This window comes from Pyrus communis, chromosome 14 (assembly GCF_041283825.1).
Source record: "Pyrus communis isolate YQ-2024b chromosome 14, ASM4128382v1, whole genome shotgun sequence".
NCBI classification, from domain to species: domain Eukaryota; kingdom Viridiplantae; phylum Streptophyta; class Magnoliopsida; order Rosales; family Rosaceae; genus Pyrus; species Pyrus communis.
Window position 1 is genome coordinate 1,792,712 of NC_142578.1, and position 13,219 is coordinate 1,805,930.

The 13,219-nt window shown below is 37.3% G+C and overlaps 2 protein-coding genes across 2 annotated transcripts; one reads left to right on the forward strand and one right to left on the reverse strand.

Moving 5' to 3' along the window:
• The first annotated feature begins 7,982 nt into the window (after window positions 1-7,982).
• On the forward strand, window positions 7,983-9,038 carry LOC137713945 (uncharacterized). Its single transcript, XM_068453306.2, has one exon. The coding sequence runs from the start codon at window positions 8,205-8,207 to the stop codon at window positions 8,691-8,693; it is 489 nt and encodes a 162-aa protein (XP_068309407.2). The 5' UTR covers window positions 7,983-8,204; the 3' UTR covers window positions 8,694-9,038.
• Window positions 9,039-12,235: 3,197 nt separating this feature from the next.
• LOC137713947 (oleosin G-like) lies at window positions 12,236-13,219 on the reverse strand. The gene has a single exon (XM_068453308.2). The coding sequence runs from the start codon at window positions 13,164-13,166 to the stop codon at window positions 12,648-12,650; it is 519 nt and encodes a 172-aa protein (XP_068309409.2). The 5' UTR covers window positions 13,167-13,219; the 3' UTR covers window positions 12,236-12,647.

Here is a 13,219-nt window from a genome sequence, read left to right on the forward strand (position 1 = left end):
CTTAAACATGACTGCACAAAATAAGAAGGGATGTGAATGGCACCCAAACAGAAGGGCAGACAATCTGCCTCTGTATATGATATCATCTTATGAAGTGACATCCCAAACAAACCAAAAAACAAATAAACAACTAATCAAAATAAAAAATGGCCGGCTAGCCAATTTAATGAACGGACAAGACTGTATTTTATGAAGCTTCTACAATGAGGATAACATGTCCATATGAACCAACTGTCAACCTCATTGTCATCTGGTTGGATCTAAATTATTGGAGGTATCCCATCACAAATCAAGGGCAGATTAATCCTACTTTCCATGAAGTTCCGGTACCACATGAGATGACAATGTACATTTAACTTCCAGGTCAAAAGGTAAGATAAAACAGAGTCGGTAACCTCAATAAATACATTTGTGGGAGTTCAAACTCAGATTAGGGATTCCAAACCTTTGCTCACTTTCAACTTAGTACTAAGGTCTAACAATATTCATCTTCATTTGTAAAGTAAAAGATCTTAAATTCAAATCTCGTTAAATAATGAATTCGATATCAATTTTCATGTATTTTAAGCATGAGCTAAGTTTGTCATAATACAAGCCTACTAATAAATGGGTGGGAACTGTTAAATTTAGGCCCAAACTAATAGACCTTGGGCTTGAAAAACCTAAGAAAATGGTTCTTATGGCATGTAGCCCAGGGTAAGCCGCTAAGGAAAGATATGTCATTAGGGGATGGGGCATACATTTCGTTATTTGCAACCTATGAAACTTGTTGGTCATGCATGCATCAAATTATTGGAAGAACTCCCCTGAAATTTTATTATAAACTAATCACGCACGCATTGGCATGTAAATAATGTATAATATATTTGAGATGCCGTGGTAATAGAATTTTCAAATCATAAAACCAATTGGTAATATAGGAAATAACCCAACTTCTTATAAGTTTTTGTAAAGTTTTTCCTTTTACCGATGTGAGACTCTTTTACCTTCACATTCTCACACGCTCCTCACGTATGACGAATTTTCAAGCCAAACAAGTGGAAAACACAAATTGGGTGATGTTGAGCACGTGTGGCCGTTGAGCTTCACACGTGGGCTAACCTGCTTTGATACCATGAAGAAAGTTGAGGTTCCACCATAAGACCAATTGACAATATAGAGAGTAGCTCAATCTCTTATAAGCCCTTACAAAGTTTTTCATTATTTTACCGATGTGAGACATTTTTACCTTCCCATCCTCACATCAGTCTATTCTTCCGGGGGCCGAAAGACTCACAAAAGGCATTTCAGTTTCTCCCTAACTAACATCGCGTAGTTCACATGCGTCAGGAATCGAACTTAGAACGTTTCATATGCAATACGTGCTTAAAATTTGTCCCTAACTACTAAATCACCTCATGGTGGTTTATAAATCAAAATTGATATCCTACTGTATGTTGGTCAGAAGCCTAGCTCAGCCGACATCGATCTAGAATATTTGTGAGTCTGTGACATCAGTCTAAACTATATTAAAGAAATAATTTATGCGATCACTAAAAGATTATGAATTAATGAAAATATTCGCCTAAATCTAAGTGTTTAAAATAATCTGATTTAATCCTTCTCTTTCATGTCAACTTTGCTGCCATCGATCGCAAGTGATTATGCCACTTAATTTACTTAGTGGCCATTATAACGACTTGTGTATGAGAGGTACATTTTCCCTTTGGACTAACATGTCACTCAAAAGTGTGGCTTAATTAGTTCTTTGTATATCTCATATCCTAAGTTGACTAATATTGGCATGAAATATGCTTGAACCTGAATAAAATGAGACTTTTAATTACTATTTCATTTTTTAGGCTTTCAGTTTTCATTTTTTTCGTTTGAGACAAGAGAAAAGTGTATCAGGCCGGGAAAAGGTTGTATGTGGGCGGGAGAAAACAACTTTAAATAGCTTAATTTTGGTTATAGGGAAAAGGGTTGTATATGGTCGGGAGAAAATAACTTTAAATAGTCTTTGGTTTTAAATTTTCATTAATTATTATTTGATCATTCTCTGCACATTTCTTCTTCATTCCTCCGCTTTTTTATATCCCTCATTTTTTCTAATGTATTTGTTCTCTATTTCTCACACAAAAATAAAAATCTAAAAACGAAATAATTATCAAATAGACCATAATATATATTATAGCGTATAAGTCTTACTAACCTAATAAACCACTCTATAAATTGCTAATTATTCATCATACAGATATTAGAGATGGAAGGTATTCATGCATGATTTCAGTCTGCCAAATTTGCCTCATGCTGCTCATATTAGGGTTTCCAATTTTAAATCCTACTGCTGATCATAATTCAAAAGGAAAACTAATGAAACCCTAAAATGAAAAATGTACGTATGCGGAAATCAGGGACCAAAAGACTGTATGGGCTACGGCCTGTGAGTTTTTTGTTCTCTCTATTAATTCCAACCTAGCTTGTGCACATATTTTGGAGAGATTTTTCAGTTTGCTTGGAGCACAGACACATACATCATTTATTTTTATATAAGTGGAGAGACACTTGAAAAGAAAAACTTCCTCCACTTGTATATAATAACATAAGACGTATCGCTCCGTGTTATGAACACATTGAAAAATCTCTCCATATTTTAAACTTTTTCATTGTGGGCTAAGACAAATCAAATTTTGTCTTTGTACCATGAGATGGAGGATGACATGTGGATTAAACCATGGGATGGAAATGGAGGTGGAGAAGGAGCACTTGATAAACACTTTACTATACCCCCCATGTTTACTTAATTAAATCTCCCTTAAATTTTAAATCTCCAATATAATCTTATGGCATTTATAATGTGCTAGAACATAATTAATCATGATCTCAATTTTCAAGTTAAATTTTAGCTAAAATGATTAAAAGCCTATAAAAAAATTTACACCCTAAAACCCTTAGCTTTGTCTCGCAAAATTAGACAACTCCAACAAGTAATAGATTTGTTATATACAATTTTTCCTTTCATAGTGTAGGTTTGTGCAGTTTAATCAACAATGTCTTGCTAATAAATTGTGTACTTGATAGATAGTATAAAGAGACGAATGAGACTTGCTTAGAATTTTGTCCAAACCTTATCGATTATCGATTTGTTAAAAAAAAAAAAAAAAAAAAAAAACCAGTTAGCTTGTAAGGTAATGGAGGCCACTAAATTTTAAATTCCTGATGACCAGTTATTTAGTTTCTGACTTTGAGTAGTTAGATATATGTTAGAAAGTCGAGGGAGCTAATATTTGAGGTACCCAAACGAGAGCAAGATTAATGCTTCATGACTAGTACTACTTAATTAGAGGTTGGGAGATGATGTCGGAAGATTATACGAGAAAAAAGTCAATAGAGGTATGAAAGGGGCCGTGCAAGGCCAGGTCGCAATTTGGTGGGTTCCTAAATGAATAAGATACGCAAACACATTTCCAAGTTGCAATAATTAGTCCAACATAAGACTTTAGCACTAATGTATCTGGAACTTCTGCTTTTAACTATGATGAATGAGTTACCTATGGATATGACGTGGAAATAGACCCTTTTTTTTTCCTTTTTTTTTTTTTTTTATACCAATCTTCAATTCGAATTATGGGAGTTAGCCATGCCCAAAGTCACCTTAACTGCAAGGGTGAGATGCCGAAGGCAGGACTAGTGACTGAAGTAAAGTCATAACAAGGTAGTCGTACTGGAAGGTGCGGATGGATAACCTCCTTTTTAAGGAGAGCTAATGCTTGTTGGCGTCGTCGGCATTCTGAAATCAAAGGCACAGGTTGATTTCTACGGTTATTTTGGCACGCTGGAAGGGCTTACCGACACCCCCCAACCCCAATTTCCTCAAATATTAGGGTAGGCACGTGCTGGCCGATACCCGAGGGTGACGAAGCCATTTTAAACACGCATATACCTAAAACATGTAATTAGAAAGAGATACGCAAATGCAAAATCATGTTCAGAGCATACAACGACTAAATAATAATGTGAAGGAATTAAAATAAAAAGTACAAACCGAGGAATAAGTCTTACCCAAAGAAGACTACTCAAAGATGCCTAAGCGGAAGTGCCATAATGCCGGGATCGTGTGCCTCAATTCTAACTCTTGAAGGGGCCCAAAAATAGAAAAGGTGAGTGGACCAAAGTTTATATTAATACTAATAATAAGAAAACAATTTTATTTCTGAACATACTAACCCTCTATTTTGAAAACATATATAGTACTACATATAGTAAGTTTTCTGAAAACTCTAGCATGCAATGAAAACTCTCTTAAAACAAATACGTGAAAAACACTGCTCAATAATGGTGCTATCACCGCCCGAAGGCAAATCTGTAAATCTCATCATATTGTACTCTCTAGAGGTATCATAGTCGCCCGAAGGCAGTACCTGTCCATCACCTGAAGGTGAAGTTGTATGACATTGGGTTACGCCAGTGAAGAAACATGGTAGGCCCCATCACCCGAATGTGAAGCTGTACGACTCCGGGTTACGCCGGAGAAGAAACATATAACATGACACACTAACACTAGCCGTGGCTAGTGAAGCTGTCTGACACTAGTTTTGCCAATGAAGTTGGGGGTATATCATCAACTCCTCATTTTCCTGAAGGTAGTATTTGTCCATTATCCGAATATGAAGTTGCACAACATTGGGTTACGCCAGTGAAGAAACATGGTAAGCCCCATCACTCGAAGGTGAAGCTGTACGACTCTAGGTTACGCCGGAGAATAAATCTATGCATAACATCCTCAACTGTGTCCTATGGCCATAGACATCTACATACCCGTGTTGTGTGGATGTGCTATATGATAACCCACTAGATAAGTACCGAAAACATACCTTAAAAACCTCATTTCATAAATCCATAGTAAGTCATAACCGTAAATCCATGGAATCTCAAATTTGTAAATCCGTAAAATAAGACATATTGAAATCCACAAAAATTCATATAAGCAAATCCAATAATTCATAATCGTTTGTAAAACGTAATATTCGATAAATCATAAATATTCTGTAAAAGCAATTTAAAGAAATTATAAATTCTCCATAAAACATATTATAAAACATGCTCAATTCATGAAATATGAAATGCATGCTAAACTAATATTTTATAGAAACATATAAGTTAAGAAGGGGTCGACTCACAAATATTTTGTTGCCCGGGAAAAGCTCGAGCTAGCGAGGATGGAGTCAGTGCACCTAACCACAATTTGAGACCATTTAGTAAAACTATACCTAAATGATAGAATTTGGAAAATGGACGGTGAATTCGGATTCGGCATGTTGAAGAACCTAAGGATGGATCTCGGGTTTCCCCCACGAGCCACCACGAGGCAGTAGCCTGACAGCCCTGACTCGCCAAAAAATTTAACAACTCCAAAAATTTCCAAATTTGACAGGAATGAAGATCTCAATGAGAGGAACAACTTTCATACCTGGACTGAAGTCCAATTCAATCGGAAAACACCTCAAATCACCCTTGATCCGTCGGAAACCCTGAAATGGGTGTTCTCGATTCGATGCCAAAATGAACTCTGACATCCTAACCAATGCATGGGCTTTGTTCTTGAGGTTATGATGAGTAGATTGGTGGTGGTATTCAATGGTGAGGGTTGCCAAAACAGCGGATCACCGTCGTGCACGCATTAACACCGACGGGTTCCGTTCATCATGAAACTAGGGCCAAACTTCTTCGATTTTGGGGTGAAACATGAAGAAGGAAGGTCATGGAGTTGGTTATGGGTGGTGGTTCGACAAATTTCGTCGGAGAAACGTCGTGAAAGGCATTGGGGTGTGCGTATGAATCAGGTCGGGGAATTGGGTCAAAGGGAAGGGACTGGGTTCCCCTCATTCTCTCCTCCCTCATTTCCCCTCCTTTCTCTCCTATTCTTTCCATCACAACCACACACATAACACCAGATTGATGCTCCAACAAAATTGGGAGCCTTCCAGATTTATGTTCAAATGACCATTTTGCCCTCAACTTCATTCATTAATACCTCTTTCGTTATAACTTCAAATTACGTTCTGCTCGCGCCCACGAATTCGTAGCAACTAGTACTATAGGAATACACCAAGAAAACGGATATTACGTGACACGACAAGGTGGTTAACAAAAGTCAATGTATTTGCCTCGAAGAGCAATTTCGTAATTTCATATTTTAAAATTATAAATACTGTAATATTTGAGGACGGGTCATTACATTTACTTTCCTAGTGGCTCGGCTTGGTCTTGCTCCCTTCCCAAACTATTCCTCACCAAGGATTCCTCAGACATGGCATGCTGCCGCTAAGGATCCTTTGCTGCCTCACTATAATTTTTCAGTTCCAACCACAATTAGGATACGAACTTGCTCACACTCTTAAAATATTATCATAGTATTTTGAATCAAATAACACGTCATCATGTATTTTAAATTTTCAAATATAGTTGCATAATTGATGAAAAGACCGCCACTTTGAAATTTTGTTTCATGTCGGTCGTTCTCCGCCATAAGTTAAAAGATAAAACTTGGCTATGTCTTTAATTGCAAACTTCTGCAATGCGATTTGACTCAACAACCACTTGGTCCACTTCTCTTTCTCAGCTTAAGCTAGGCGAATGCCAAGAAGTAAAAGGTCTTCCATTCTACTTAGACCAAAACAAAATGGCCCTCAGACTCAACAACCACTTGGTCCACTTCTCTTTCTCAGCTTAAGCTAGTTGAATGCCAAGAAGTAAAAGGTCTTCCAATCTACTTAGACCAAAACAAAATGGCCCTCAATCTACACCGACCAATCACGACCCTAGAAGTGGAACCCCATCTCATCTGCAACTTACAAGTAGTAATTATATATCCAATCCCGGCCGTCCACTTCGATATATTACATAAGCAAGATGCACACTTTAGATAATTTGATTTTAATTACTATGACTCAGCACTCAGTAAGATTACGTAGCATATTTACTGTGGCTCTCAGGTGCCTGGAACATATTCCCTTACGTTCATCGGAAAAGTTTCTTTAAACAACTCACACTTGTGTTAACAAAAAAAGTTTATATACCAAACATATCTTTGTAGATAAATATAAACTTTAAATTTAGCGATACAGGGACAAAATTGTGTAATGAGATAAAAGGAAAGAAAACAAGTGGATTTTGAGAATAAATAATAAAGAAGATTATGGTGGAATTGGATTCTGCACTTATTGTACAATTGATTTTAAATGCTATAGTAGATAATCACCATTTGGAAAGTTTGGCAATGAATTGTTGTGCGATCAAAGTTGGTCTTATGAAATTCGACATATCTACAGTGAAAAGAAGTTTGTTGGTGATGATTTGGCTCATTTGAGTTGGTCATGCAATTTGCGTCCATTCTGTTTTTAGTAAGCTCCTCCCTTGTCATTAGTTGCTAATTGCAAATATAGCTGGAGTTTCGTGATATTTTTATGTAATATTTCTTTTTCTTCCAGGCTTATGCTTCGTTGTCAACAAAAAATAAAAGAAGATTATATGATTGTTAATTATTAAGCGATTATAATTGTGGTTTTTCTAGCATTGCCGATATCTGCTACCTATTAGATAAGAATAAACGACTCATATCATTTAGGAAAGTTTGTAATTTTCTTTAATGCTTTAGAAAAGTAAACAATAATTAAGACATAAGAAACATCTACCGAAGGAAAGTTGGTAATTTTTTCATACTATTGGAAACAAAAATTGAGATTTTATTTCCTTAATTTCCAACCCAAATTAAAAACCAAAAGCCAAAAAGGGAAATGCAACAAATATGAAAAGAATCATAAATCCAAGTACAATGCACTTACACAATTTTATGAGAATATGGAAATTTATTTGCTTTTATGAGAAGTACATCAAAATATCAATGTGTCACACTACACCCTATCATTGCTCTCATAGTTGTTCAATACCAACTTCTTACCCTATTGGAAGTCAACCCGAAAACCCACCGGTTCACCCCTGACTCTTCCACCCAAAAATGCAAAAAAATAATATCCACCGGCAATAACCGGTCACCTAAACTCATTCTTCACCCTATTTGAACCCACCACCACATTTAACACCTCTCTCATTGCACCCACCACCACCACCAGCAAAACACCCCCATACGGTCATACCTCCAAACAACTCCCTCCCCGCCGATTTTCCTTCCTTTAGTATTTCAGACACACTGAAAAATCTCTAACATGGTTCGTCATCTGCATGCAAGCGCCGATTCCGACTCGGACTCGTCGATGCGCCTGAAGTCCAAAGCCCGTATGCTGGTCTCCATCTCGGCACTCCTTGCCATCGGCCGCCGCCTCTCGGGGAAGCTGAAAGCCGCCAACTCCAAGCTGATAAAAAACAACCACCACTCGGATATCGCGCCGAATAAGTCGCCGATGATGAGAAAGCCCAAGCAGCTGATGTCGACCATAAGCAACAAGGCCATCACCTTCCTGCACCGGAAAAAGATCGGCGAGGAATCGGATGGTAGGGCCCACGCCGTGGAGGAGGAGTGGGGGGACGGTGGGGTATGGCAGAGGTCGATCCTGATGGGGGATAAGTGCGAGCCGTTGGATTTCTCAGGCGCAATTTACTACGATAGTAACGGGAAGAAACTTAACGGAGCTCCCCTCCGGTCCCCACGTGCAAGTCCGATGCCGGGGTACCTCGAAAGGGTCAACCGCAACTGAGGCGCTGATAAATTTCAAGTGTTTCGTCGGAGAAAACGAAATGTTTTCCGGCGTTAATTTGTCTGTTTTTGTTTTTTGTTTTGTTTTCGTGGTTCGCAACTGTTGTGTCGTGACGTGTCACGCATGTGAATTCTTATTGGTGGGCGCATGTATGGGTTTTTAGGGCCACAGTCAACGTACGACGTCGTTGGCGTCGGAAATAGGTAGTCGAACTTCCTCCCTCCCGTGTGTTTAGGGGCCGGAGTCTAGTGTACATATTGAGCACATTTGGATTTTGCAACCACTTTAATTTGTGGGTGAATTTAAATTTTAATTAAAAAAGGCTCGTGGGTTTTTAGTTCTTAATTATTTGATCAACACACTTACAGTTGGCTGACTCGATTATTCAATATCAACACATTATTGATTGCATATGTCGTTTATAATATTGACATCGACAATACAACAGTTGCATAATTATTGATACTATCGAGATATTTTTCATTAGAAGTCTATGAGATAAATAACTAATGACGTGAAATTATTTCATCAAACTAAGATTAATTAGCTGGTTAGGTAATCTAACTAAAGTTTTTTTTTCCCGAATGTATGACCTTGTCATCTTTAAGATAGTATCCCGTTGTATTTTATTTTCATTCGTTTCTAATGTAATATTTACAACTCTTTTCCGAGTAGAGAAATTCGAATTCGGACGCACAGATTCCACTACTCTAGACCACTAGCTTACTTGTCTGCTTTATTGGCTTTCTTACCAAATGAATATGTGGTCTAAACTCTAAACCAACAAATTACAAACACAATCTTGCCAAAAACTGCACTTGGAATGAATTGTGATCGACTAATGAGGCACTAACACTAGATGGCTAGGCCTCATTTTGATCCACTAATGGTGCACATGTGGCTTCTCAATCTCTCTCAGAATATATTATCTTTTAAAAAGATGATGGCAAGTAGGAAATACTGATGTTACAAATTCCTTTTTTTTTTTTTTTAAATTAGGTGTGCAATATTCTAATTCTACATTATTTAATTCAACAAATAATCATTCATTAGAAGAGGTCAAAAGATCATCTCTAATCTCTAATGTGATGTCAAGGGGGAACATATATATACCCTCAAGAATCCTTTACCAAAACCTATACACAAACAACATATGCAAATCCGACCTTTGAAGCGAACAAAGAATCCATATAAACCAAGTTACCTACAAATTGAGAGCCTATGTATCTTCTCACCACATAATACACTTAACGTTTTTGTGCATACTCCTATTTATTTTTTCTTGTGCAACGTTACAAGACAAAATTCTCTCCTACATAATCACTATACCTATTTTTCTTCCCAATTTGCACATGGCACGTTAAATGCCTACTTCCTCACATGATATCTCTTCTCACATGAAATATCGGTGTACTTCTATATCTTTTTTCACATGCAACATTACGTGACCAATTCTCTCCTACGTAATTTCTATGCCTATATTTGTTCACAATTTGTACATGCAAGCACGTTACCTGCCTATTTATTCCCCACGTGATATCTCTTTCTCACGTGAAATATCGTGTACTCCTATCTCTTTTTTCATGTGCAACGTAACGTGACAAATTCTCTCCTACGTATACTCTATGCTTGTTTCTCTTCACAATATGCCTGTTTCTCTTCACATATGCCTATTTCTCTTCACAATTTGCACGCGGCACATTACATACCTATTTCTTCCCCATGTGATCTCTCTTCTCATGTGAAATGTCACGCGAAAAGATAGAGAGGCATAAAATACCAAAGTTTTAGCCCTACAAAGTACTCGGAACACAGACACAAAAGACTAGCTCCACCAGTTGCCCAAGGGTTGTATATAAATCACATACATGATTCTTACAAACTTATCATTTGAAGTCAACCTTGATAAATTTGATGAATACTTTCAAAACTTAATGAATTATTCTTTAATTATTTATATAAAAAATGACTTTGGTCTGCCGACATCTCCAAAGAAAAATATGGTTTCTTTGAATATTGAATTACATGCATGTTATTTGTAGAAGAGAATAAAGTCATGTTCTCGCTTGTTCAAAGAAAAATATGGTTTCTATGAATATGGTTTCTTTGAATATTGAATTACATGCATGTTATTTGTAGAAGAGAATAAAGTCATGTTCTCGCTTGTTCAAAGAGAGTTTTAACGAAACACTTCCGGTACTGTTTACTTTTAACGAAAATGATAGTTTTATTTTAAAAAAATCACTCATAATACTATTCACTTACAACATATTTTTGTTTTTTTTTATTTTTTATTAAAACTCAAAGTTTTTAATCATTTTCATTAGTTTTCTTTTGTTCGAACGGAATGCTTAGTACCATGCACACCCGCGACATGCTGATAATTGGTTCTCTCTTTGACTTTGATTTTTTGGCACTTGATGAAAAAAAGATAGGAAGCAAGCATACATCAATGACCAGGTCCTTGGGTTTGACTCGTAAGGTCAATTCAGAGTAAGTTCCAACTTTTATTATACCATAGCTCAACGGAAATATGCAAATCCATAGCTTAGATCTAAAAAACCCCTCAATTTACAAGAACTATGAGAATTTTCTTTTGATGACTTTCCAGGGTATGGCTTCAATTAAGGCTAACAATTTTTTACGACCCGAAACCGATACGAAAACATTAACTAATCTGGCAATTATTGGGTAACTCGTTAACCCGTCGGGTCTTTATTATCACCGGTTAAAAACCCGATAAAGATCATCAGTTAAAAACTTGGTAAAAATATGGTTTGCCAAATCTAACCATTAGGTATAATAATTTCTTACATGACCAATTAGCGTAGTTAATGAATGGGGTCATTATTGAATTATTTGGTAACCTGTTAAGATAACAGGTAACTTTTTTTATTTTTTTTGGATGTATCGTGTAACTAGTTGAGGAAGAGACTGTTTAAGGTCACCAACGAACCTAAGCACACGATCCATATCCTTAATCGGAGTGATGAACGGTTCAAAAGTATTCTTAACATAACAAACACGATCAATTTGCTAAACCTAACTTCAATGCCACGTAGTACTAGTACTACGAATCTTTTAACTGTTATATTTAATTCTCCTAGCTATTAAATATTTTATTTTCAATGTCAGAAGAAAAATTGGACTTCCCCATTTTACCAAGTTAATTTATTGCAGGATCTGTTTCGAAATTTAGTATTAAATTTAAAGTGTTTTCCTATAAGGTTGCTAATTTTGTTATTTTATTGGACACACAAATTATGTACAGGGCTTGTCTAGTATCTACCAACCATAAGTGGATTGTGGTCTTATAGCAAAACTATTCTATTGTTCCACATTTCCAATTCAAGTAGAATGTAAAAATCTAAAAGAGCTAAGACCCCTCTGTAATTCCTTAAAAAGAACTGTGTATACTCTAACTATGTAAGTCCTCAAAAAGAAATGTGTATACTCTAACCCTGTAAGTCCTCAAAGAAAACTGTGGTATGCTCTAGCCCTGGGGTAGCTCCCCTCCCCAAAACTTTTTGTTACCAAAAAAATAAAAAAATTAATAATTCATGAATTCCATTAAATCAAAGTGAGGGAAAAGATAAGAAAAGGTCGAATATTTTTGGGTTCATGCAAAAGTAGATTCCTTTCCACCACCAAAAACCATAACCAAAACAAAGAGCCAAAGGCCAAACCATGTACTAGATTTGACAAAAAAAAAAAAAAAAAAAGAAAAAAAAGGCCCATGTACTAGATGAAGCCTTTAAAATCAGAGCACAAAATGAAAAATAAATTTTTTTAAACTAAAAAAGAAAAAAGAAAAAAGGAAACAAACCAAATATCAGAGACATGAAACGTAAAGGAGAAAAAAAAAAAAACCGGCCCAACATATCTGCAGGCTCAACATTCAACAATAAACCGGACCGGTGAGAAAAACCCAAATCCTCTAGCTTGATCTTTGGTTTAAGCACCGGGAGCTGCATCCTTGACCTTACCGTGCAAATACCCGCCGTACTCTCTAGCATAATCCTTGACATGGCTCGCCGTATCGTAAATCCGGCTCCTGGCGTAGTCAACCCGGTCCGAACCGGGCGGGTGCATCCCCTTGAAATACCTATACACCCAAGACAAACCAGCCACGGCCGCGGCGCCAAACCCGCACATGGACACGAAGAAGCCGGCCGTGAGGACGAGGACAGCGCCGAGGGGAACCCATATGGGACTGGAGATGATGATGATAGGGGTGAAGATGATTAGGCCGAGGACGGTAGCGGTGACGGTAAGACCAGTGAGGAGGAGGAGAATGGCGCCGGAGACGAGGAGGGTGAGAAAGCCGACGAGCTGGGTGGAGTTGGGTGCATGGCCTTGGAGTTTACGTAGGAATATTGAGGAATTTGTGGGGGTGTTAGGGCTGGGTCTCGGAGCTCTCTGCGGCTGCTGCTGCTGTTGGGTTTGGGTAGGGTTTTGGTGACGGTCAGCCATGGATGCTCTGAGAGAGAGAGAGAGAGAGAGAGAGAGAAGTGGGGGAGATGTTA